This window comes from Neophocaena asiaeorientalis, unplaced genomic scaffold, assembly GCF_003031525.2.
Source record: "Neophocaena asiaeorientalis asiaeorientalis breed wild unplaced genomic scaffold, Neophocaena_asiaeorientalis_V1.1 scaffold79, whole genome shotgun sequence".
NCBI classification, from domain to species: domain Eukaryota; kingdom Metazoa; phylum Chordata; class Mammalia; order Artiodactyla; family Phocoenidae; genus Neophocaena; species Neophocaena asiaeorientalis.
Window position 1 is genome coordinate 716,927 of NW_020175402.1, and position 25,569 is coordinate 742,495.

Here is a 25,569-nt window from a genome sequence, read left to right on the forward strand (position 1 = left end):
CACTGCAGCTTCCTGCTGGGGGCGGGGGGGCATGGGGCTGACCGGAGGGGAAGCCACTGAAGGGTAAGGGGGCTGAGGGAAGGGAGAGGAAGGGTCGGGTGCCAGGACCCACCTGAAGACAAGGTGCCCATCCTGAAGCCCAAGACTGATGAAGTCCTTGCCTCGGCCGGACTCTCCCACCTCCTGCCAGAGAAGCACAGGGTTCCTGGGGGCTACCCACAGCTGTGGCCTCCTCCTTCCTCTCTCCCACTCCTGTGGCCACCAGGGGGCTGGGAACCCTGAGATCCTGGGCGGGACGTCCACACTTACCACGCCCTGCCAGAGCAGGAGGCCGCTGGCCGTGCTGGTCTGAACCTCCAGCTCGATGGTCTCGGGCACCTCAGGGTGACTGTGGTGCGGGGGAAGTGGGTGAGAGGGCAGAAGCCCCAGATTCCCGTCCCCCACCCTGGGCCCACAGACTCTCTTCTCACCTCCTGGAGAAGATGCGGCCAGGGAGGGCGAGGAAGCCGTCATCGTAGAAGTAGGCTCCGTACTGCCCGGGGGCATCTGTCGGGGGAGTGGGGGCGATGCTGGGACACCTGCTCACCCGCATGGAGTATCCATCCCGCATCGGTGCCCTTGACCCCCACCTCCACCCCGACCTGTACTACTGCAGGGCTCTGAACCTGCAGTCCCTGGAGACCCAAGGGGGCTGGGGGCAGAATTCAGAGGCCTGTGAACTTGGCTTGGAAAACATTACAGTTCTAGCCTTGCTCTCTTCTCCCTGAAGGTTAGCAGTTCCTTTAGTTACGGAGGTAGGCAACACACTGAGGAGGAGCAGGGCCTGTGCAAGATTTCCTCATTGCATTACAGTTGCTGCAAATATTTCAAAACATTGTTTACGCTTATTGCAACTGTGGTAGCTGTTGGGACTAACGGCCCTAACCCTAACCCTAACCCTAACCCTAACCCCAACCCAAACCCTAACCCTAACCCTAACCCTACCCCTACCCCTAACCCTAACCCTAACCTTAACCCCAAACCCTAACCCTAACCCTAACCCTAACCCTAACCCCTAACCCCTAACCCTAACCCCTAACCCCTAACGCTAACCCTAACCCCTAACCCTAACCCTAACCCCTAACCCTAACCCTAACCCTAACCCCTAACCCTAACCCTAACCCTAACCCTAACCCTAACCCTAACGCTAGATCTTGTATTTAATGCGTTAATAAAGATGCAAAAAACTTCAAATTATTTTGATAACCTTCTTTCAGAACAATTGATTCCCTTTGAAATCCTATGTATTTCATTCTATGCAGTCAGTAGGGTCCAGGTAGGGTGATCAACCATCTCTATTTGCCGGGTCCTGTCCTGGTTTTAGCTCTGAAAGTCCCACATCCCCAGAAGCCCCTCAGTCCTGAGCAAACTGGGGCAGCTGGTCATCTAGGTCAGTGGCACATAAACGGTTCTGAACCTTTGTAATCCCTCCATCTTACAGACGGGAAGACAGGTTCAGGGATGAGTGACTTGCCTAGGAAGTGGGAAGCCTGGATGGCAACCCAGACCTTTCGGCTGCATCGTCCACACTGCGTGTGTGGCTATAACATCCCCAACCCTACCTGCTCAAAGCCATCCCACACCAGTGCTGGTCCCTGGGGCCTGGCAGCTACCAGGGTAGGCGACACTTCGCCACCCTCCACCAACTGATGAAGTTCGCAGCTAATAGTTACCAAGCACCTACTATCTGCCGGTCACCATGCAGGAAGTTTCGCATCCAGCTACAAACATAATATTTAACTGGATCCTTGTAACAACCCTATGTCTTTGCTATAATATTAACAAAAGCTAACATTCTGTGCCCACTCTGGACCAGACATTGTTCTAAGCATTTAAAATACATTAAAGAATTTTACTCTCACGCAAAATTTTATCCAAAGCCTTGTGGAAGGATGTTACTTCTTTCTATTTTATACGTGAGGAAACTGAAGCACAGAGAGGTTAAGTGAGTCACCCAAGTCACACAGCTAGTAAGTGGTAGAGCTAGGATTTGAACCCAGGCTCTTATCCACTATGCCACTACCTCTCCTATTATATTAGCAATAAATAAGATATGTATCTATAACGCAGTTAGCACAGGGCCTGTAAATGTTCAATAAGTATTCATTTTTACAAATCATTATCATTGCTTTTAAACAGATTGTGGAATCCTTGAGAATAAGGGTCCTGCCTTACGCATCTTATATTTACTGCTCCCAGGGCAAGCATGGGCACACATGCATGTCTGTTGCTGGAATGCACGAATACAGAGGAGGGTACAGAAGTGAAAGTGGTTCAAAGGCCTGCCCAAAGTCACTAGGCAGTGAGCATAGGGCAGGACCCAGCTCTGTGCGGCTGTGCTCTTCTTATTCTGTCTCTCTGTGCCCAGGGAGCCTCTCACCTGGGCTTGTTGTATTCAGAGACCAAGATGGAGGGTGGGGTCATTGGAAGAGGGGCTGGGAGGGACAAGCCTGCTCAGCTCCTCTGGCTGGTCACGGCAGGTACGTACCGTTGCCCCCACTGCCTTCAAGATGCCAGTCGGACTCCGCTATGCCATGTGCAGAGCCTGTGGGGAGACGCAGGGTCCAGTCGGTGGGCTGTGTCAGGCCCCAGCGCCCCAAGGGGGAGGTGGAGAGAAGCCGGGGCAGTTACCTTGTTGGCAGCGAGGGCCAGAGAAGCCAGGGGGACAGAGGCAGCGGGTGCCCTGGCAGGTACCCCCATGCAGACAGGGCTCACGGAGCTGGCAGGGGTTCTCCTCGTGCTCACAGAGGTCTCCTGTGGGCCAGGGAAGAGGCGAGTGGGCATGGGCTGGAACGGCCACTGACCACCCCCCATCCCTCCCTCCCAGCGCCTGGCCGGGCTCCCTCGCCTTTGAAACCGTCTCGACACAGGCACTGGAACTCGTATTCGCCGGCGGGCATGCACGTGGCGCCATTGCGGCAAGGCTGGCGCTCACACGGGGAGCTGTCGTAGCACTGCCCGACGCCCCGGCTGCCCAGGAAGCTGTAGGTGAGGTCCAGCCGCTTTCCATTCACTGACACCTGTGGGCATAGGGACACCAAGGGACTCGAAGAAGGCAGGAGGCTGAAGCATGGGTGTACCAGCAGAGAGAAGACTGCAGCAGAGGGTAGCTGGAAACCCAGGCTGGAACTTGAGCAGTAACGTGGGTTTCTAGGGTCGGGGGGAAGGACCAAAGTCGAGGGTCTACTGTGTGCCAGGAGCATCCATCAGTGTAGTCCCTCCTCACTACAACCTTCAAAGCAGGTGTAATTATCCCCATTTTACAGAGGAGGAAACTGAGGCTCTGATCCCAAGCGCCTTGGGCTGGCTGCAGGCGGAGGGAAATCACCCCGCCCTCCCCGCTTGCCGTCTGGAAGTCGCTCACCTCGCCCACGCAGCCGCGGAAGTGAGCGCTCATGTTGGTGGCCAGGGGCAGCTGCAAGGACGGCTCCACACCACCCAGGTAGAGCAGGGTGTGCAGGTTGAGGCCCTGGCTCTTGCCGGGTGAGGAGCGCAGCACAGGGCGCCCGCCGTTCACCCGCAGGCTGCCGTCCTTGTTGAGACGCTCTGCAGACATGCGATGCCAGTGGCCCAGGGCCAGGGGCTCGGAGCTCCGCAGAACGGCCAGCCCTGGGGAGGACGCCGGCAGGGTTGGCACATGGATGGCCCTCTGCCCTGTCCCACCCCCTACAGGAACTTGAGCAGACGGGGAACCTCCTTCAGCCTCCCAGTGTCCCAGAGGAACCCAAGAGGTCCAGAGACTTGCTTCAGGTCACACGGAGAGAGGAACGCGAAGAACAGGGGACTCCGGTTGGTCTGACTTCAGAATTTATTCCTCCCGCCTCCTGGGGGTGTGGAGGGCCAAGGGGGGCACGGAGCTTGGTGCCTACAGCTCAACTGCATTTGGTGTCAGTGCTCACCTGACCCCAACTCGTAGCGGAACTCCAGGTGGCCGCCAACCATCGCCAGGGACACGAAATCCTCCACAGGCCCGCTCTTTCCCCCGCTGAACAGCAGGACCCCGTCAGGTGCCAGTGGCTTAAACTCAACGTCCAGGCGTAGCTCGTGGTGCGTGTTGGTGAGAGCGGGCAGCGCCAGGTAGGAGCCCGCGCCCGACAGGGAAGGGGTGGTCACGGTCACACCTGCAGCAGCCACAGCTCAGCCAGGGCAGTGGGGATGCCAGAGTCCTGGGAGGGCTCCAACTATGCAGCCTTCCTCTGGGACCCCTGCCCACCCCACTCTCCAGTCCTAGAGGCTCGGGATCAGCTGGGCAATGGCTGCAACAGCCTAGAAGCACCCTGCCCCCAGCACTACAGACCAGGCTGGATCTCCAATTAGATGGGCTTCCCCTTTGGGGCCCTTGTGTACGGGATTCAGGCTGGGCATGAAGCTTGGCCAGGTGACTTTGAGGCCCTCTGGCTCTGGAATAATTTTATCATCCATAGGGCCCGTCATGGCCTCAGAATGCCCTACCCAGCTCCTCCCGTCCTTACTGGGACCCCTGGGGGTCTCAAGCCCAGCTCCACTTACCTTCCTCACACCTCATCCCCGAGCGGCCCAGGTGGCAGCGGCAGGTGTAGCCTTGGCCGTCGGGCCGGTTCACACAGGTGGCGTCGGGCCCACAGGCCTCTGGGGGACACACAGGCCAATGAGGAGGGCACTGAGGTGGCCTGGGAGACGGTGGGGTCCTGATGCCAGAACTCTAACTACGGCCCCCCGGGGGCCTTGGCTACTTAGGGCCGGGTCTCCTGGGAGGGCTGCATCGGGTGACCGGGGAGGGGGAATGGATTCGGGCAAGGGTGGGGCCAGAGGGGGCTGGGCAGGGAGAGAGCAAGGTGGGGAGTGAACGAGTGACTCTTTTGTTCTTGAAAGACTGTACCTGGGTGGTGGGTAGTGGGGTGAGTGCCTTGGTAACAGATGGGAAGGTGGTGGGTACCAGGAAGCAGTGATTGGGGCTGGGGGGAGTGTCCGGGTACAGTGACGGGGGATGAGTGCTTGGGTAGCAGAGATGGGAGGCACGGTGGATATTAGGATGGCAGTGATGGAGGTCAGAATCCGGGAAGAGTGGTTAAGTACTCGGGAAAGATGGAGAGAGTGTGGTGAGTACGGTTAGCAGCTGGGGTGGATATGACGGGGCAGCAACGGGCAGAGGGAAGAGCCCGGAGTGGCAGTGATGGAGAGGGTGGGCTACACACCTGGGTGGCAGTGCAGGGCCTGCGAGTGCTCACAGCGGCTCCCGGTGAAGCCAGCCGGGCACACACACACATAGCTGCTGCTCTCCGAGTCCTGGCACTGGCCCCCGTTCTGCAAAGCAGCCCCCGGAAGTCAGACCGAGAACACTCCGGCCCTTCCCCACTCCCCACCAGGGCCGGCCATGGCTGAGGACAGCGGCCTGGGAGGCCGGGAGGAGTGTGCGGTGTGGGGTTACCTGGCAGGGCCGGTCCCGACAGGTGGGGCAGTGGGAGATGCCGTGCGCTGTAAGGTTGAGGTCGTGGAAGACGATCTCCTCACCCTGGATGCGCAGCTCCCGGACGCAGCCTGGGGGGCGGGCAGGCAGGATGGGCCGGGTCAGGGGTGCTGGGAGGCCTGCCCAGCTCCAACCCACGCCCTGCAGTGCCCTCCCAGGTGCTTTGCCGGCCAGGGCTGAAGGTGGGGAGGGGGTTCACCTATGAAGCCGCCGCTCAGCCCTGCCTTGGGGATGGCGCCATAGTCGGGGTAGCCGCCCAGGTAGAGCTCCTCATTCAGGTCCAGACCCTGGAACTTGCCCTGGACAGGGGTAAGGCAGGAATGGCGAGGCTGAGCGGAGGTGGGGAGGGGCTAGGGATAGAGGAACGGGGCTGGGTCTCACCTGGGAGGTGCCGTTGACCGGGGCCAGGCTGCCCACGATCAGGGAGCCCTGGGTGAGGCTGCGCAGCAGGGTCACGGTGTGGAACTGGCCCAGTGCTAGTGGTGCGGGGTGACGGATGGTGGCCATGCCCGAGCCTGCATCAAACCTGCTCCACGGGGTGGGAGGGAGGGCCGGGGCAGGAGAGAGCAGATATGGGGTTTGTAGGAAGGGCTGGGCAGGGAGCCCAGGCTGGGCAAAGGGGTCGACGCCATTCCCTGTCATCCTGCTCCGGTTCCCGTCCCTGCCTTGTGCTCTTGCCCCATCACCACCCCCAGCTCACCCTATCCCTGCCCCTCCCCAGGGGTTCTTCTTCTCCTACACTCTTTCCCTGGGAGCTTATTCAGAGCAGCCCCCGGGGCTCCAAGTGCCCCTGGCTCTAGGCCCTACAGCCTAGCACCTGGCCTCACTGTTCGTCTGAGCACTCCTCCCTCTGAGATGACCTTGTCTCTTTCCTTTGTTTGTGGCTGGTCTTCCCCGACTAGAATATACATTCCCACAAGGGCCAGAACTTGATTTGTTTTGTTTGTATCGGTGCCTGGCACATAGTAGGTATTCAGCAAAAAACTGCTGAATGAGTAAATGAATGAATGAATTCTGGCCTGCAGCGGTCCCACCCTGGAAGGACACACTCAGCATTGCTGAGTATTTCTGCCGCAACTGCGTGCAAGTCTGAGGCTGCTTCCTCCGCCACCCGGCCGGCGCACTGTGCTGACCCCGGCAGCACGGGGGGTCACCGAGGGTAACGGCCACATCTCCTCCTTCCTTCAGAACCTCTGTCGTACAACTCAGCCCAGGGTGGGAAAGTCCTGCAATCTAGTCCCCCAGCCCCACTTCCCCTGTAACCCGGGAGGGTGAGGGTCTCACCGGAACTCGGGCCTCCCGCCCACAAGGCCGAAGGAGATGAAGTCGGGCTGCCTGTTGGCCAGGTTGGTGGGGCTCCCTGGGATCCGCTTCTGCCCGTTGTACAGCAGCATCCCTGGGCGGGCATAGCTGTGTTAGGGCCTCCCGTCCAGCCACAGGCTCCCTGTCTGCCCAGCCCCGGAACGAATGGCCCAAGCTTGTGAGCCGTTCCCCTCGCTAACTGCTGTCCCTCCCTCCAGCACACCCCACACAGCCAGGGCGTCTCACTCTCAGGATGGGGCCCTAAATAGAAGGGCCTTGCTGAGAGCTCCTAGAAAGAAGCTGAATTTGCTTCACTTACACTGTAGGGTCTACCTGAAGGAGGAGAGGGAGGCGGAGACTCACCCGAGTAGAGAAGGAGGCCTGGACAGTGAAAGTCAGAGACCCGTAAGAGGTGGGAGGAGACAGATGAGAAAGAGAGAGAGAGAGAGGAGGGAAGGGTGAGAGATGGGGAAAAGGAGGAAGGAGCAGAGACAGGAGTAGGGAGATGGGACAGAAGGACTGGGGGTTGCTGCACCAGTGGCAGAGGGACCGGGGGAGGCTTAGGTGCAGGTATCACAGAGGAGGGAATGGAGAAGAGGAGGCATGAGCCAGAGGGGGAGGCCCGGCCGGCCTGGAGCCCCCGGAGCAGGGAAGGCTGAGGACTGGGGGCTGCCAGGGCTCATACCCTGATGGCAGTGACTTTGGAGATCCCCAGCCCCGGGACCCCCAATCAGCTCCTCCCCTGCTCACCATCGGCTGAGTCGGGCCGGAAGGTGATCTTGATCTCAAACTTCCTGTAGGCATCCTTGATGGTGGGCAGCGGCAGGAAAGAGTGGGGGGTCTGCGTGAAGTAGGGCACCACCCGCTCTGAGGGCAGAAAGCACAGTTCAAGACGCCACCCACGAGGTGGCGGGCAGGGGGCCGCCTATCCCGGGGTGTGTGGTCTCACCTGGCACCTGCAGATGGGCAAAGGCCTTGACCTTGCCCTGGCGGTTGGTGGCGGTGCAGACATAGGTGCCCGCGTCCTGGGGCTGGACCGAGGGCAGCAGTAGCATGTTGTTCTCCAGGCGGCTGTCGGGCGGCAGGTTTCCATCCAGCTGCAAACACACTGGCACGTTGAACCCCGGCCTTGGCCCACACCTCCACGGGGCCCGTCTCCCATCCCCGCCTGGGGCCCACCCTCAGACATGGAGCGCATACTCTGGACCAAGCCTGGGCCAGCTCCTGGGGGCACCGAGATGGTGAAGACCTGGTCCCTGCCCCTCAGGCACGCCCGCTGTTTTCCTGCCTAGCATTTACCTTGCTCCAGGTGATGTCAGGAGTGGGGTAGCCAGAGGCCATGCAGGGGAAGACAGCTGAAGAACCAGTGGGCACACGGACCTCTGGGGGCGTTGAGATCTGCGGCAAGGCTGAGAGGGGAGGAGGAGACACAGGCCATCAACCTGATGACACCAACCGTTTGTGAGCCCAGCCTGTGTCCTGACTCATTTAATCCTCATGCCATCCCTGGAAGGGAGGCACTGTGTCCCCATTTCACAGATGAGGAAACTGTGGCTGTTCACTCCTGGTTGCACAGGTGGAACCAGGCAGAGCCAGGGCTCAGGGACAGGTTCAACTGACTCCACAGACCGAGCCTCTTCAACACACCTGGCTGGAAAATTGTGCAGCCCTCTGGGGACCTGAAGAGGGGGTACTAGGGCAGTGTGGGTAAGTTTGGGGCAAGTGATAGGGCTTGGGGTGAAAAAGAATAGCCTCTGAAGAGCACACAGACCGTGTCTGCCTGGCATCATCCACTGTCCACGTTTTACTGTCTTTTACGTCTGTTTTGTGTTTGTGCTGTCTCTGCCAGCAGACTGAGCTGTAGGTCTTCCTCGTCAGAGCAGGAGCTCCAGCAGGTGACGACTACTTATCTGATTTCCTCTTGATGCCCCATGGCATAGCTTTTCCCTGCAAGTTCCAGCTGCCCCAGAGGAACACTCACTGCTATCCCTGCGGCACCTGCTTGTTATGAAACCCGCTCCCTAAATACACCAAATTGAAAATCCCCAAGAGAGCAGGAAGGAGGAGTAGCGCAGGTAAGGCAGGAGACGGCGTGAGAGCAGCCCCTGCACGCTCCCCGGCCCTGCAGAGCTCCCTGCCAGCCTTCACCTTGCACGAGTAGCAGCACGTGGGACTGGGTGGTGCCTGCGGCGTTGGTGGCGGTGCAGCGGTACTGTCCTGCGTCAGCCAGCTCCACGTGGGCGATCCTGACGATGCCTCCGCTCTGCACGACGCCAGGCCGCAGGCGCCCTCCAACTTTGCTCCACGTCACCTGAGGCTTGGGGTCACCCAGGGCCAGGCACTCGAACTCCACGGCATGGCCGACCACCACGGTCTGCACGGAGGTCCGGATGTTGATGAGCACAGAGGGCAGAGCTGGGGGAGGATGGGGTAGAACAGAGTGAGGCCAGCCTGCTGCAGGCCTGGGCTCAGAGAGGCCGCAGACTGCCCCAGAAGAGGTAAGCACTGGAGCCCGAGGCACTCAGCATTTCATTCGCTTTTCCGTGCATCCACTCATCAGCACGCTCACTTGTTCGCTCTTTGTTCATTCGTTTTACTCACTTGTGCGTCCGCAGTCATTTTCATCGGTTTGTCTGAGCACTCCGCCCATCTCCCTTCTTCCCCCCTCCCTTGCAATATTTGTCAAGCCCCCTCACTCTGTGCTAGACGAAAGCAAGATACAATCGAATGATTCTCTTTATCTGTACACATTTAAGGGGTTTCTTAGGGAACGTGGTCCCTGTGCACTTCACCTCTGTCCCCTGCTCTTAGCAGAAGCCTGAAGCCACCATCCTACCTTGGACAACAAGCTGGGCACTGGCCTGGGCCTGTCCCCATGGTCCATGGGCCTGGCAAACATACGTCCCTTGGCAGCTCTGGTCCAAGTTCTGGATTCTGTAAAGAAAAAAATAATAAGACATCAGTGAATAAAAACAATTGGTGAGAATACTTTGCAGTTGTGTGGGAGTTAAAAGTCGTCAAGTGTCAGCCCACGATGTAAACGTCTAGTCTCCCCAAAACCATGGGAGGTAGGTAGGAAGTCAGGGTGAGTATCACCACACCCATTTTAGACCAAGACCTTGTGGTCTAGAGTTCCAGATCACACAGTTATCAAGGAGCAGAGCTGAGATCTGGGTCACATGTATGTATCTGGCCTCAGAGCTCGTTCTCTTCCCTTTAACAATAATACAAACACGGGCCACTGGTTGCTGAAGGCCTTCCACATGCTAAGCACTGCGTTAAGTGCTTTAGGTTGTCTCATTCTGGTCTCATATAACCCACTGTACAGCTGAGAACACTGAGGCTCAGGGAGGTGAAGTGACTTGCCCAAGGCCATTGTTTTATGCTAAGCCCAGTAGGATAGGTATTCTAACAGCCCCACTGGGTGCCTTGGGCTGGGATGCCCAAGTTCAGTCCTGCCCCTGCCCCTACTCACCGGAGCACCCCATCATGTATGCTGTGGCCGGGAGGCAGCTGACCCCCTTCTTTGATCCAGCGGAGTTGAGTGCCCAGGTCGCTGGGCACGACACAGTGGAACTCGACGCTGGCCCCTATGCTCTTGGTCTCCAGCTGAGGCGTGACCTGAACGGTGGGCGCGGATCCTGCTGGGATGGGGGTGGCGGGGAGAGAGCCGGAGGGGCCTGCGGGGACAGGTAAGAGGTTGTGCGTGTGCGTGTGTGCGTGTGCGTGTGCGTGTGCGTGTGTGTGTGTGTGAGATATCCCCGATGCCCCTCCAGGACCCAGGAAACCCCCATCCTAACATTCAGGGGACGTTCCCCTGTTTGCCTCTCTGACCAGGGAAAGAAGACCTTTCATTGGCGGATTCATTCATCTGCTCACTCGTGCAGTCATTCAATCAACACAAATAAGAGCCTGTGGAGTGCTGGGCTGTGCTTCCAGAAGCTCCTGGCCTTCGGGAGGGGAGGGCAGCCCAAGGCGAGAGCGGGAGGGGTCGGCCTTAGAAAGATTCAGACACCTGAAGGAAGGAGAGCAAAGACTATCCTGGCTCTATTCTAAAATAGGAGAGGGGCTTCCCTGGTGGTGCAGTGGTTAAGAATCCGCCTGCCAAAGCAGGGGACACGGGTTCAGGCCCTGGTCCTGGAAGATCCCACATGCCGCGGAGCAACTAAGCCCGTGCGACACAACTACTGAAGCCCGCGTGCCTAGAGCCTGTGCTCTGCAACAAGAGAGGCCGCCGCAAAGAGAAGCCCGTGCACCGTAATGAAGAGTAGCCCCGACTCGCCGCAACTAGAGAAAGCCCGTGTACAGCAATGAAGACCCAACGCAACCAAAAATAAATGAACAAATAAATACATAAATAAATTTAAAATAGGAGGATCCCAGGTGAAGGCACCTAATGTCCAGGTGCAGGGGACATATGGGAGGGTGGGTCAAATGCATACTATCACCATTTACCAAGTGCCTACTAGGTGCCACGGGCTCTACATATGTGTCCGTTTCTAAGTCAGCCTAGGCGCTGGCATTGTCCCCTCTGCTTTACAGGGTGAAGACAGTGAGGCTTGAGGTTCGCTGACTTGGCCAAGTTCACACAACTATCAAGTGATCGGGCTGTGCACTGAACCCAGGACCTGGGCTCACTTCAGTCCAGGCTCTTGAGGAGACCACGGAGATGTGGGATTCTCTGGAGATCCACTGAAACCCTGGGCATCCGGGGGTGGGTGCTGCCCTATCACGCATTCATTGTTGTCACCGTCCAGCATTTATGCAGCCCATTCTGGGTGCTGTGGTGGACAAGCCCGGGCTGCTGAGATGACTGGGTCCAGGCCCTGCCCTGAGCACCCTCCGTCTGGCAGGCGAGGCAGGCTGGGGTACTCATGTAAACATAGCCTCTGGCAGTATGAGGTCAATGCCAAGGGAGGGATGCAGCAGTGAGAGCTAGAGTTGCTGAGAACAGTGACCGGGGTCTTCCTGGGGGAAAAGAAGGTGTTCCAGCTAGGGGAGTGGGGGGGGGCGGTCTTCATGCCCCAGGTGGGGGTCCCCCGGCACCAGCTGAGGGGTAAGTGAAAGGCTCGGACAAGCGCCTGGAGGAAAGCTGACTCCATTCTACCCAGCCTGAGCTGGGGCTGCTCACCTCGGACCAGCACCTGGGCGAAGGCCTCAGCTGAGCCCACCTTGTTGGTGACCTGGCAGCGGTAGCGGCCTGAGTCCGCAGGGGCCGCAGGCTCAAGGAGCAGCATCTCATTCCTGGTGGTCGCCCTCCCAGGGAGGCTGCCGCCCACACGGCTCCACTGGAAGGTGAGTGGGGGCGTCCCATGAGCCAGGCACTGGAGCTGCACCGTCTCCCCTGCCTGCACCGAGGCGTGCTCCGGGACTGTGGTGGCATACGGCGGGCCTGGGGTTGGAGACACAGAGCAGAGGTCAGGATGGGAGCAGGTGCTGGGCCCTGGTGACTTGCCAAAGGACTAGGGAAGCTGAACGGGGAGCCCAGAGGACTGGGGATGAGGGAAGCCAAGGTCCCAGGAGGGGACGTGGGTTTTAGGTTAGGGCAGGCTCCGGGGCCTGAGGTGCACGTGACCCTCCAGGTAGGTTTCCTGGAGTTCTGTCCAGGGTGTGGCCTGGTTGGGGGGCTCAGACCTCCATGTAGCGCGGAGGGGGTAGCGCGAGGAGGGTGGACGAGGGCCTTACTCTCTACGTGCAGGGCGATGGTGGCCTCAGCATGCCCGGCAGGGCTAGTGGCGTTGCAGATGTACTGGCCCGAGTCCTGCTGGGCTACCCGTGGGATGATTAGCGTGTCACCTTCCAGCTGGTGCTGCCACGGCAGCGGGGAGCGCAGCTTGGACCAGCGGATGGTGGGCGTGGGGCTGCCTGTGGAGTGGGGTGGCAGAGGTTGGTGGGCTGCCCCAGGACTGGCTGGGGGTGGGATGGCCAGGAAGGGACCTGGGTCAGCTTGCTCCTTCATGGGGGGCACAAAGTGGGCACCTCAGCCATCGCTGGGAGATTGCCAGCAGCAAAGCCCCCTTCCTGAGCATGACATCCTCTTCAGGTCTCTTGTGTCTAAATTCAGGCCCCAGGGCCCGCTGCTCTGTCTGCCCTGTGTGCCAGCCCCCGTCCACACCTGTGGCTGAGCAGCGCAGGGTGGCCGTGTGTCCAGCTTCCACAGTCAGCTCGGCTTCTTCTACCTGGACCTGGGGGGTCCCTGGGGCCACAGCGCCCGTGTCTACAATTACTTCCACTCGCTTCTGCGCTGTGCCCAGTGCATTCTGAGCTAGGCAGACGTAGACGCCTGCATCTGATGGTTTAGCTGATGAAATCTGGAAGAAGCAAGGATGTTGGTCATCGGGCCACTGCGGGGGGACCTTGGCATCAGCCCTCTGGCTTGGTTTCACCTCTTTCTTCTACCCGTCCCTTTGTTTTTAGCTTTCCTATTTGACTGGCTGCTTGAGGGCTCACACTCAAGATATCCCATTAGTCTATCCATCCACACATCCACCCCCCCATCTACCCATCCATGCATCCATCATCCATCCATCCATACATACATCTATCCACCTATCCACTCATCCACCCATTTACCCACCCATCCGTCCATCTACCCATCCATCTACCCACCCATCTACCCATCCATCCACCTACCCACCCAACCACCCATCCTTCTACCCATTCCTCCTTCCACCTTCCTTCTTTCTTCCTGTCTTCCAATCTAGCCATCATCCACCTATCTCATCCCTCCCTTTCTTCACCAATTCATCACCCATCTGTCCATCCACCACTCTCTCCCTCTCTCCTCCAGGCAACTGCCCAAGAACGGGCCCTGACTGGGCCTCAGATCCAGAGATGAGACCCCGCTGACATCACCTGCAGCACCGTGTGGCTGTCCACGTGCCCAGGTGCCCGCTGCTCCAAGTTGGTGGGGGCACCGATCCGGGTCCAGCGAGCAGAAGGGCGGGGCTCCCCAGCACTGACACACTCCAGGGTGATGGCCTTTCCCACTTTCACCCGCACGGGGCTCTCGGGGAGCACAGACACTGTAGGGGGCCCTGCCCAGAGGAATGACACCACTGATACACATGCAGGGCTCTGCTGGTCACGTGCACTGTCACAGCCCCCTTACCAGTAACTGCCAGTGGGCACTAGTCTCCCCACTGCACCTGTGTAGAGACCGAGGCTCAGAGAGGGAGAAGGCCCAAGAGGGAGGCAGTGGCAGAGGCTGGATTTAAGCCTGGAGGTTCTGAGCTCGGAATCAGGGCTGGAAACACGAAGTCAGAGCCCACGGGGTTGAAGGCCCTCACCGTGCACGCTGAGGTTCACGACACTCTGGGCCACACCATAGGCATTGGAGGCCACGCAGCGGTAGGCACCGTGGTTGCTGGGCCGGGTGCCCATGATGGTGATGATGGAGCCGTTGGGGCTGATGTGGACATTGTCTGCGGGGTTGGCATCAAGGAGGGTGTGGTCAGTGAGGGTGTCCTCCTGCCTTGGCACTGCCAGTAGGCACACCAGTGCCCCATGGCCCCGACCCCTCCAGTCTGGGTGTATCCAGCTCACAGGGTCACAGATGGTTGATAAACAAGTCCTTGGAGACTCCTGGGTCCAGCCCTCTCACCATCCAGATAGGGACACCAAGTCTCCAGAGGGGAAGGGCTTTACCCGGGGTCACACAGAAAGTTTGGTGCCACGGTCGGCTCTGCCCAGCCGCCAGTGGTGAGCCTCGTGCATTCACACCCGCCTCCAGCCCCCCACCCCCCCGGCTCACCCTCCAGCTCCGGGTTCCGAGTCTTCCACTCAAGGCTGATGGGGGCTGCCCCATCATGGATGAGGCACTTGAAGCTGGCATCTTGGCCCTGCCGCACGGTGCTGCTGGGCGGGTCGATAGAGATGACAGGGCTCCTAAGGCCTGGGGGAGGACAGAGGCAGAGGGCTGCGCTCAGCAGGGCTGGGTGGGCTCCCCCGCCTCCCCTCCCCACTCCTCGGCCCCAGTGTCTCCCCGCCTCCCCCTGCCCGTGGCGTCTCCCTCACTCACGGTAGGAGGACCCTGCACTGGGCGGGACAGTGACCGTGAAGGAGGCCTCGTGCTCAGGGCCCGAGCTGCCAACCACACGGCACACGTATTCTCCGGAGTCGGCCTGGGAGACGTGGTGGAGCCGCAGCCGGGAGCCGTGGGTCTGTCGGAGTGAGGAGAGGGTGGCCATCGTGCCAGAGCACTCGGGACAGGGCAAGTCCCCAAGCCCGGCTGTGCCAGTGCCCAAGAGTTCTCAGGAGCTCAGGGCTCCAGCTGGTGGAGATGAGGAAGCTTCATTCACAGAATCCTACAAGTCCACTCCATCCCCTTTTCAGAGGTAACTGCTGTAGGAAATGATTCAGCAGCAAAGCCAGGAGAAAAACCCAGGTCTCTCAATTCCCAGGCTGCTGAACTCCTCCCCGCAAAGTATTTTATCCCCTGGGGTCCCCAAGCATGCCAGGGTTTGTGTGAAGAAGGTTTGGGATGCAGACGGCAACTGCAGGTCAAAATTTGCCTGCCCTGAATTCTCCCCACCCCTGGCCCCTGTACCTGGTGCCGGGCGGGGAGGCTGCCGCCACGCTTATACCACGTGACCTGGGCATGTGCCTGCCCGGGTACCACACAGTTCAGGTCCAGGGTTTGTCCTTCAGCCACATGGGAGGAGGAGGCCTCGATGTAGATGGGCTGGGCCAGTCCTGGGGCTGTGGGCACAATGGGTGGGTGAGAAAGGGGCGGCTCCGGGGGTGCAGGCAGAGACCTAAGGCAGTGGCACCGAGGGCCAGCTGGCCCTCCTGGAGGTGCAGTGGCTTGAGAGGGACTGACATGGCTGAGCACCAGTGACCCAAGAAGGGTCTCTGTCCCCTGGGGGCTGAGATGCCCTGGTGAGACCTTGGTTCCCAGTGGCTGGGGGAGGGGCTGGAGGACCTTCCTGGAGCCGAGGGCTAGAGCCCTGCTGGAAAGCAGGGGGAGCAAGGCCAGGCAGGGGCCCCCAAGCCTGTGCCCAGAACCGCCCGCCGCTCCTGTCACTCACCAGGAATGGGGCCTGGGCTGGAGGCCTCGATGGTGACCAGGACAGAAGCCTCCAGAGTGCCTGAGCTGCTGGCCACTCGACAGGAGTACTCGCCAGAGTCGGCAGGGGACACCTGGTTCAGCCTCAGCAGGGGGCCGTGGACCTGGCCAGGGTGGGCCGAGAGTGGGGAGAGTGAGCCGGGGGGCTGGTGGCCAAGGCCGTCAGACGCCCCAGCCCTCTCACACCTGTACCCCAGGACTGTCGTGCACCATTGCGGGTGCTGCCTCCTGCCAAAGGTGACCCCCTTTGACATTGGACGTTGTGGGGTATGTTTACTATTATGCTTTTCCTGGCAGGAGAAAGCCCAGTGTCTTGAGTAAGAGGTGTCCTTTTCTAATTTGCACCAAGGTACTGGGCAGCCAGTGACGGCCCTACCATGCCCAGCCTGTTCTTGAACTCCTGAGTCCCAGTGATCTCCTGTTGCCATTTTCCTGAAGCCCCGGATGTTGGGGCCACCTTCCCTCCCGGGCAGGGGACAGGGTGGGGTGGGAATGCCCACATCCTGCTTTCTCCAGGCTCCATACCTGGTGCCGGGCGGGAAGGCTGCCCCCGCGCCTGTGCCATGTGACCTGGGCGTGGGCCTGGCCAGGCACCACGCATTTCAGATCCAGGGTCTGCCCTTCGGCCACGTGGGAGGAGGACGTCTCGATGAGGATGGGTGGGGCTCCGCCCGGGGCTGGGGCACAGGAAGAAGTCAGTGAGCTGGGACTCCCTGTGTCCTCAGCCCCTGCCCCTGGGTGCCCAGATGGTCAGGCCAGAGGCCACAGGCAGACGGCCTTGATACCCCCATTCCCATTCTCCTGAAGCCTGGAGCAGCTGGGCTAGCCTGGCGCCTCATTCTCCCAGCCCAGCCCCAGACAATGGTCCCACCATCCTCTGTGCTCCCGGCACCACTGGAGGCCAGGGCTCAGGGCCAGGCAGCTCCACACAGATCACTAACGTTTCCCAGACTTGAGTAGTACGGGGCTAAGAACCCAGACTCTGGGGCCAGACTGCCTGGGTTCAAAACCCAGCCCTGCCATTTATTAGTTGTGTGACCTTGGGAAAGCTACTTCACCTCTCCATGCCTCAGTTTCCCCAACTGTAAAACAGAGAGAACAATCATACCTGCTTCAAAGGGTTATTGTGATGGTGGAATGAGTTAATACGTGTAAAAATACCAGGGCCCAGCACCTGGCAAGTGCATATCACATTCATGACTTAGCAATTCAGGTACTATTATCACGGTGTCTGCTACAGCCGTGTGCTCCCTGTGCTATTAGTTCCTTTACACTTTCAACTGATTCACTTAAGAAAACCCTTAAACACACAGCCCCATCACAGGCAATGATTTCCATGCAATCATGACAGGTTTGACGTGTTGATGTTTTTTCCCTAACGTTATCACTATTAATATAAAAAAATATTTAATCAGGGCACCACCTAAAATCACCCTCTCAGATCCCAGAGGTGCAATTCCAGCCTTTAAAGAACTCGTGTAATTGCTGCAAGAGCTCTACTAGCCCCACTTTACAGATGAGGAAAGTGACACACCGAGAGGAATCCCTTGTGTAACATTTCAGAGTGTGGACAGAGGAGCCGGGACTCACGCCCACACGAGCTGGACTCCACAGCCCGTGCTCTCGGGCCCTAGGGATGAAGCCCACTTGACCTGGCTCTCGAGCCCTCCTTTCTTCCCTCCTCCTGCTTCCCAGCCCCACTGTAGGGATCCTCACCAGGGACGAGAACAGTGCCAGAGCCAGAAGCCTCGATGGTGACCAGGACTGAGGTCTCCAGGGGGCCAGAGCTGCTCACCACGCGGCACACGTACTCCCCCGAGTCAGCCGGGGATACCTGGTGCAGCCGCAGCCGTGAGCCGTGGGCCTGAGCAGGGACAGGACGGGAGAGGAGCAGAAGGAGATGGCACTTGGAATCCTTGAAGGCTGGGGCCAGGGTCCAACCTCTGACGCAGGCAGGCACTGCACCCCACAGGGGATCCCAGGCCCTCCTTCCCGGGCAGAGCTTGGGGGACAGGCCCCTAGCCAGGGCCCGCACATCCAGCAGCCCTCCCACTATGTCCTGCCCCCAACTCCCATACCTGGTGGTGAGTGGGGAGGCTGCCCCCGCGCTTGTACCACGTGACCTGGGCATGGGCCTGTCCAGGGACCACGCAGTTCAGATCCAGGGTCTGCCCTTCGGCCACGTGTGAAGATGACGACTCGATTCTGATGGGTGTGGCCCCACCAGGGACTGGGCGCACAGAAAGAGCAAGTCGGGGCTTTGGTCATGGTCAGATTTGGGAACACCTGGGTTGGTGGGAGCCTCAACTGTAGAAGCCTCCACCCTCCCAAGGTAGTAAGAAGAGCTAACACTTTATTAAGCACTTACGGTATGCCAGGCACTGTTCTAAGTACCTTACGTGCATTAACTCACTCAGTCCTCACAAAATTCACATACTTTCTGCGATGATGGAAGTGTTCTATCACCCACACTGTTCAGTGCGGTGGCAACCAGCTATGTGCAGCTACTGAGCACTTTGTTTTTGAAATGTGAGGATGTGAATTTAGAATTTTAACTAATTTTAATGACCATGCATGGCTAGTGGCCACCATAACGGACGTATCTGAGGATGGAATGATCGACATCCCCACTTCACTGATGAGGGTACGGAAGCTGAGAGGGGAGAGTCACGCCCTCAAGGTACCTGGTGGTGCAGGCAGGATGTGAACCCTGGCATCCTTCTGCTGAACCCTCGTCCTGCACCACCACCCTCGTCTGAGGGCTCTGACTACAGGGCCTTTCCTCCCCGGGAAGCACTGGTACCTGCGTCTCCCAGTCCCTTCCTGGGTCTTCATCGGACTCACCAGAGGGGCTGCCGGTGCTGGGGGAGACTGAGACCACGATGGAGGCCTCCTGGGCATCGATGTTGTTGTTAGCCCGGCACACATACTCGCCTGAATCTGCCACGGACATCTGGTGCAGCCGCAGACGGGAGCCGTGAGCCTAGGGGTGTGGATAAGGAAGAAGGGAGTCAAGGGGTTGAGGGGTCACCGGCTGGCTCAGGCCTCCTCCATCAGACCGGCTGAGGCTACCCTCTGTCTACCCAGGGCAGGAAGGAGGACTGCCAGCTAATGCTTCGGGTTCTTCGCCCATGGGGGGCTGTCCCTGAACTGCCCACCCCACCGCCAGGCTCTATCTACTCTGTACCTGGTGTCGAGTGGGAAGGCTGCCCCCACGCTTGTACCACGTGATGGTGGCCTGGGGCTGCCCGGTGACCACGCAGTTCAGATCCAAGGTCTGCCCTTCAACCACCGTGGGGGACGAGGACTCGATCCTGATTGGTGGGGAGACACTGGGAACTGGGGACAGAGAGGAATGCACCACATAGTCGGAGTCAGACAAGAGTGACGGTGCCAGGCGCCTCGCTGCCTCCCCCGCACCCGCTTGCCTAGACCCCCTGCCCTAGGAGTTCTCACTGTGGGAGGAGCCGCTGCCCTGGATGGTGACGATGAGCGAAGTCTCCTGGGAGCCGGCACCGTTGCTGACATGACACACGTACTCGCCCGAGTCCGCGGGCGTCACCTGGGGGATCCGCAGCCGGGAGCCCACGATCTGAGGGGGAGCAGGTGTCAGGGGGTGCGGGCAGCACCTCCATGTCTCAGGTGCTGCCGCTGCTGCTTCCCCCGGACTCCGGGAGCCTCACTGCCTTGTCTGGGGTAGCCTCCACCCTGGCCTCCTTCAGAACTCCCTCGGTGGCCTTCCCGAGGCTCTGGGCTGGGTGGACAGTGTCTCCAGCCTTTGGACTATTCTCACCCGTCACCCCTGCAGAAAGCCCATTGAGGCCCTCCCCGGTGACGCCTATTATAGCGCTGTCACATGGCATGTCTGCCTAACCCTTTAGCCTGTGAGCTCCCTGAGGGCAGGCAGTGGTCTCATTCCATTTGAATCCTTAGTGCCAGGACCAGGACTTGGCCTGGAGCAGGTTCTCAGGGAAATGTAGTGAGTGAGTGAAGTACAGGATCCAGCTGAGGTCAGTGGGACTTATCTCCATATCCTCAGCACTGGTCCAGGGCCTGTCCAGCAAGAACACTCAATGTTTGTTGAATGACTGAATGAGCACAGACGGGCTGTTGACAGCTCTTCCTGATTCCCGTCAGGGCCGGTGACCCCAGCTTTTGCCCTCCCTGCCTGCTGGTTCCATACCTGGTGCCGGCTGGGTAGGCTGCCTCCACGCTTATACCAGGTGATGGTGTGGGGGGCTTGACTGGCCACCAGGCAGTTGAGGTCCAGCGTATGTCCGTTGGCAAGGGAGGCTGAGGACGACTCAATGCGGACGGGGTACACCACACTCTGGGCTGGGAGGGTGAGATGGAAGGCAGGGTGTGGGAGCCACTGAGGGTGGAGGGGCCCTCCCAGCCCATTTGTTATGACCCCTGAGACACTCACAGCGGGAGGGGCCGAGGCGCTGCTGGATGGTGACGAGGACGGAGGCTTCCTGGGTGCCCGAGCTGCTGATCACGCGGCACACGTACTCCCCGGAGTCAGCTGGAGTCACCTGGGGCAGCCGCAGCCTCGAGCCATGTACCTGGCAGGGGAGGCAGGTTCACAGCCAGGCTCCCACCCCCTTCCCTGGTACCCATCCCAGCCAGACCCGGCCAGATGGAGCTTTAGGGAAGCTCTTCCAGGGAGAACCACCATTCATGACCCTTCAATTCCCTTGCCCGAGGGTTGGGACTGGGTCCAGTGGGAAGAAGTGGGGGACCGGCACTTGCCACCTATGGGGCAGGTGAGGTAGACAGTGTGAGCCCATTTGGCAGATGAGGACACTGAGGATCAGGGAAGTCAAAGGACTGGCCAGGCGAGGGGCAAAGCAGTGTCCAAACTCAAAGCTCCTTACTCCGCAGTCTCGAGAGTCCTTCAGGCCCCCCTTAGCACCCCACCTCCTACCTGGTGCCGGGCAGGGAGGCTGCTCCCACGCTTGTGCCATGTGACCTGGGCGTGGGCCTGCCCAGAAACCAGGCAGTTCAGATCCAAGGTCTGCCCTTCAGCCACGTGTGAGGAGGACGACTCGATCCGGACTGGAGGGGTGACCCCCAGCGCTGGGGACAGAGGGCAGAGGGTCAGTCCCCAGCTGGGAGGAGAGGGGGAGGGGAGGGTGTGAGTGAAGGTAGGGACTGCTGGTCTCTGGGGTCCTGCCACTGCTGGAGTGGGAAGCCTCCCCCCAGCACCACTCACCAGGCACAGAGTCTGCAGACTCAATGGTGACCAGGACGGAGGCTTCCAGGGGCACTGAGCCACCTACCACGCGGCACACATACTCGCCTGAGTCGGCTGGGGACACCTGGTAGAGTCTCAGCAGTGAGCCATGGGTCTGGCCAGAATGAAGGTGAGGTCAGAAGGGGCCCTCTTAGGACCCCTGCACCTATAACCTGCAGCCCTGCCTCACTCTGAGCCTGAGAACTGGCTCTTAGTTCTGTCCTGCTCAGGGGTGAAGCGGGTGTCTTGTCCCAGGAGTGAGGGGTGGCCCAGAGGAGCCACGGGGAACTGGGCAAACACTAATACCACACTCCATCAATTCTTACACACTTAAAAAAAAAAAAAAGGATGGAGAAGATAACCTGCATATTATTTTTATTTTATCTTTTATTATTATTATTTTGGCCACACTGTGTGGCCTGCGGGATCCCAGCTACCCAACCAGGGACCGAACCCGGGCCCTTGGCAGTGAAAGCATGGAGTCCTAACCACTGGACTGCCAGGGAATTCCCTAGACATACTTTTTAAAGTCTCTGAAATCAAGATGCATCTCACAGTGAATTACAATCACAAATGGCAGTTTTTTTTGTTTCTCCTTAGAGGTACATAAAATAATGGTGCATCTTGCAATCAGTGGCATCCTAAATTCTATAAAATATATCAATAATAACAGCTAACGATGGTACTTCCCTGGTGGTCCAGTGATTAAGACTCCGTGCTCCCAATGCAGGGAGCCCAGGTTTGATCCCTGGTCAGGGAACTAGATCCTGCATGCCACAACTAAGATCCCGCATGCCGCAACTAAAGATCCTGCACACTGCAACTAAGACCCAGCGCAGCCAAATGAATAAATAAATAAATATTAAAAAAAAATAGCTAATGATATGACAGTAGTAACAGCTCATAGCACTTTCTATGAGCCAGAGCTCTGAGCACTTTGCATATAAATTAATTCATTTCATCCTTAAGATAATTCTGTAAGGGAGGTACTATTATTACCATTTTACAGATGCTGAAAATATGGTACAGGGAGATTAAGTAATTTGCTGAAGGTCACAAGCGAGGAAGTGGTGGAAGCAGCAGTCACACCTAGGCTGGCTGGTCCTAGAGGCTGGGACCATTGCCCCACACACCTGTGCAATGGGGTCCTAGGCCTCCCCGTCTCAGAGGAGCCTCCAACCCACCCTACCCTTGACCTCCACTCCCCAGTGGCCTCCCTCCTTTTCCCTTCTTGGCCTGTCCATCCTCCGGTCCTGTACCTGGTGCCGGGCGGGAAGGCTGCCCCCACGCTTGTGCCATGTGACCTGGGTGTGGGCCTGCCTGGGCACCACACAGTTCAGATCCAGGGTCTGCCCTTCGGCCACATGAGAGGAGGAGGGTTCAATGCGGATGGACTGGGTGCCACCAGGAGCTGGGAGAGAAGACGGTCCCTGGTCAGTCCAGTTCTCTGCAGCTTCCCCCGCCTTACCCCTTTCTCTGTCCAAGCGCAGCCTGCAAGTCCCACTCACGGTAGGCGAAGTTGGCTCCCTGGGTCCTGGTTACCGTGACTGTGATGGAGGCCTCCACACCATTGCTGGCCCGGCAAACATACTCGCCTGCGTCAGCTGGTGAGGCCTGGAAGATGTACAGGCGGGAGCCGCGGACCTGGACAGCCATGGGCAGGGGTGTGAGAGGGGGGCTTCTCAGAGCTCAGCAGGTACCCCCCACCCTGTTCCACTGAGCTGGGAACTGACAGCCCCTCAGCTCAGAGGCTGCCCCCGCCGACCCACTGTCCACAGCTTGGCCTGGCTGGCCCCCTCCTGCCTTTCTGCCACTGTGTACCTGGTGCCGGGCGGGGAGGCTGCCTCCACGTTTGTACCATGTGACCGGGGCATGGGCCTGCCCGGGCACCACACAGCTCAGATCCAGGGTCTGCCCCTCGGCCACCGCGGGGGATGAGGATTCGATCCTGACAGGCGGGACGGGTCCTGGGGCTGTGGGGAAAGGGGGGAGGGTAGCAGACGCTCCCCAGAAGGGAAGGAAAGAACTGTTCACCCTGGAGCCAGTTCAGCCTGTGGGTTTAGTGGCCCGGGCTTGAGGTCCTCGGCTGAGCAACCCCGAGGGGAGGGCTGGGGCAGGAGCCAAGCCTTGCAGAGGGAGCGAGGAAGTGGGAGAGATGAGGATAACTGAGGGAGGAGCAAAATCATGAGTGATGTGGCCAGAGAGAACAGTGATGGGAAGACGGCAGATTACTCAGAGAAGTGGAGTCCTCCCGGGCCGGCCCTGTGGCCAGCCCCAAGGTGGGCTTCCTGCCCCAGTGTGGCTTCCTGCCACCCCCTTCCCCGCGTCAGCAACGGGAGTCACTAGGGCCTCAGCACCTGGGAAGGCTCTCAGCCGCCCCCCACCCCAGCTTGCCCTGTCACTGGCAGTCACTCACCGGGGATGGAGCCAGGGCCGGCGGCCTCGATGGTGACTAGGACGGAGGTCTCGAGGGGCCCAGAGCCGAGGACTACGCGGCACACGTACTCGCCTGAGTCTGCTGGGGACACCTGGTTCAGCCGCAGCAGTGAGCCGTGGGTCTGAGTGCAAACAGGGAGGGTCAGGAGGGGCCTGAGCGGCTCCATCCAACCCCTCCAGCGGGCTGGCCCTGGGGGGCTGCTGTACCTGGTGCCGGGCGGGGAGGCTGCCTCCACGTTTGTACCACGTGACCTGGGCGTGGGCCTGCCCAGGTACCACACAGTTCAGATCCAGCGTCTGCCCTTCGGCCACATGAGAGGAGGACGACTCGATGCGGATGGGCTGACTACTGCCTGGAGCTGGGGCTCCACCAGGAGCTGGGGCGCCACCAGGAGCTGGGGTGCAAAGGAGCTGGTCAGAGGCCTGGGCTGCTGAGCCCCAGCCCTGCAGCCCTGGAGCAGAGGGCCCTGGGATCTGACCAGGCCCTAGCTTGGGAGGGCAGATGGGAGGCCTTCTAGGGCTGGGACCATGCTTTTCTGCCTCAGCAGGGCCAGCCAGACCCCTCTTTCCCTCTCTGACCTTCAACTTGGAGTTCAAGGCCCATTTGCCTATGCATGACTCCTTGATCTGTGATGAGCTGCTCTGGCTTGCAGGGAACCAGAGTCTTTTAGCGCCCAGGCGGGGCCAAAGGATGCAGACAATAATGCCACAACTCCCTTCTTTAGAGTGCACGCCGTGTACTCACACTACGTGGTAGTGCTGCTGTCCCCATTTCACACGTGAGGAAACTGAGGCCCCAGAGGTAAAATAACCAGTTCAAGGCTGATAAAGGGCAGAGCCAGCATTTGAATCCAGGTCAGCCTGACTCCCAACTCAGTGTCCAACCCTGACTCGGCTGCTTTTTGATGAATTCTGAAAACAGCACCCTCCCCATGGGGTCCCAGGTAAGTCAGGTCAACCTGTCCCCACCCTCAGTCTCCTCATCTCTCCTTGCAGGGAGTGGAGGGTTGCAACCTGCCTGGAGCGCCTCTTCTTGTCCTGATGGCATCGAAGAGACCACAGACACCAGCCTTGGGAACAGAGGGGAGGTTGGAGGGCTCGGCCCCCACCCAGCCCCACTGGCTCCTCACCTGGGGTGTAGCTAGGGCCCGAATGGCTGCCGTGGAGGACGGAGACGATGATGGAGGCCTCCTTGGGGCCTGACTCATTCTCCACTCGGCACACGTATTCTCCAGAATCAGCTGGTGAGACGTGGGGCAGCCGCAGCCGGGAGCCATGTACCTGGGCCAGGTAAGGACAGAGGCATGTGAGGATGGGGAGAGGCCGCGGTCAGCACTCCCTCTGTGCCTCAGTGCCTGCCTCTGCTCGGAGCCACCCCACATGGGAAGCTGAAGAGGGAGGGAAATAAGGGCGGACCCTGCTCGTGCAGAGTGCAGAGTGCCAGGCTGTGTGAAGGACCATCCCCAGGTCCCCTGCCACGGGCTCAGGGACCCTCGTACCTGGGCGTGGGGAGGCAGGCTGCCCCCTCGCTTGTACCATGTGATCTGGCTGTGGGCCAGCCCTGTCACCATGCAGTTGAGGTCCAGTGTCTGCCCTTCAGTCACGGAAGGTGATGAGGACTCAATCCTCACTGGCGGGATGCTGGCACCTGAGGCTGGGAGCAGAGGGGGAGTGAGTAGGCCTCGGGGGGACCCTGGCTTGCCTTCCCACTCCTTCAGCCCCAAGGCCCCGCACCTGGAAGGACGACCACTTGGATCCGGGCCTGTGCGGTGCCCGCGGGGCTGGTGGCCACGCAGAGGTAGAAGCCGGCGTCGGCGGCAGTGATGGCTGGGATGAGCAGCGTGGCGATGTCTGTGCGCTCAGACCGGGCCTGCCACACACAGCGAGAAGGGTCAGCCACCCGAGGGGCCCAGGCAGCCTGGCAAGGGCTAGTCAGGGAGGGCAGGAGGAGGGGGCATAAAGAGTAGAGGCAAGCTCCGAGCCAATATGAGGGCCCCAGGTGGGCACCAAGGAGGGCGGAGCCAGGCAGCAGGGCAGGAGGCT

At 59.6% G+C, this 25,569-nt stretch overlaps 1 protein-coding gene across 1 annotated transcript in view; it reads right to left on the bottom strand.

Annotated features, from left to right (window-relative positions):
* Positions 1-25,569, bottom strand: part of HSPG2 (heparan sulfate proteoglycan 2) — a 106,481-nt gene that overhangs the window by 2,215 nt on the left and 78,697 nt on the right. The window contains exons 49-95 of the mRNA XM_024766869.1: positions 25,261-25,396; positions 25,026-25,180; positions 24,657-24,807; positions 23,734-23,921; positions 23,507-23,648; positions 22,912-23,063; positions 22,599-22,734; positions 22,350-22,501; positions 21,070-21,205; positions 20,782-20,933; positions 20,281-20,419; positions 20,038-20,189; positions 19,311-19,446; positions 19,042-19,193; positions 18,699-18,837; positions 17,933-18,084; positions 17,571-17,718; positions 16,380-16,531; positions 15,817-15,958; positions 15,336-15,487; positions 14,808-14,949; positions 14,541-14,681; positions 14,077-14,211; positions 13,643-13,824; positions 12,903-13,098; positions 12,473-12,652; positions 11,919-12,179; positions 10,263-10,467; positions 9,624-9,721; positions 8,936-9,202; positions 8,087-8,196; positions 7,737-7,884; positions 7,538-7,654; positions 6,770-6,881; positions 5,867-6,011; positions 5,685-5,784; positions 5,447-5,556; positions 5,214-5,322; positions 4,549-4,647; positions 3,939-4,160; positions 3,404-3,648; positions 2,888-3,059; positions 2,671-2,793; positions 2,528-2,584; positions 471-546; positions 310-388; positions 113-183 (exon numbers count right to left, since the gene is read on the bottom strand). Coding sequence (XP_024622637.1) covers positions 113-183; positions 310-388; positions 471-546; positions 2,528-2,584; positions 2,671-2,793; positions 2,888-3,059; positions 3,404-3,648; positions 3,939-4,160; positions 4,549-4,647; positions 5,214-5,322; positions 5,447-5,556; positions 5,685-5,784; positions 5,867-6,011; positions 6,770-6,881; positions 7,538-7,654; positions 7,737-7,884; positions 8,087-8,196; positions 8,936-9,202; positions 9,624-9,721; positions 10,263-10,467; positions 11,919-12,179; positions 12,473-12,652; positions 12,903-13,098; positions 13,643-13,824; positions 14,077-14,211; positions 14,541-14,681; positions 14,808-14,949; positions 15,336-15,487; positions 15,817-15,958; positions 16,380-16,531; positions 17,571-17,718; positions 17,933-18,084; positions 18,699-18,837; positions 19,042-19,193; positions 19,311-19,446; positions 20,038-20,189; positions 20,281-20,419; positions 20,782-20,933; positions 21,070-21,205; positions 22,350-22,501; positions 22,599-22,734; positions 22,912-23,063; positions 23,507-23,648; positions 23,734-23,921; positions 24,657-24,807; positions 25,026-25,180; positions 25,261-25,396 — 6,866 coding nt within the window. The remainder of the gene's footprint in view (positions 1-112; positions 184-309; positions 389-470; positions 547-2,527; positions 2,585-2,670; positions 2,794-2,887; positions 3,060-3,403; positions 3,649-3,938; positions 4,161-4,548; positions 4,648-5,213; positions 5,323-5,446; positions 5,557-5,684; positions 5,785-5,866; positions 6,012-6,769; positions 6,882-7,537; positions 7,655-7,736; positions 7,885-8,086; positions 8,197-8,935; positions 9,203-9,623; positions 9,722-10,262; positions 10,468-11,918; positions 12,180-12,472; positions 12,653-12,902; positions 13,099-13,642; positions 13,825-14,076; positions 14,212-14,540; positions 14,682-14,807; positions 14,950-15,335; positions 15,488-15,816; positions 15,959-16,379; positions 16,532-17,570; positions 17,719-17,932; positions 18,085-18,698; positions 18,838-19,041; positions 19,194-19,310; positions 19,447-20,037; positions 20,190-20,280; positions 20,420-20,781; positions 20,934-21,069; positions 21,206-22,349; positions 22,502-22,598; positions 22,735-22,911; positions 23,064-23,506; positions 23,649-23,733; positions 23,922-24,656; positions 24,808-25,025; positions 25,181-25,260; positions 25,397-25,569) is intronic.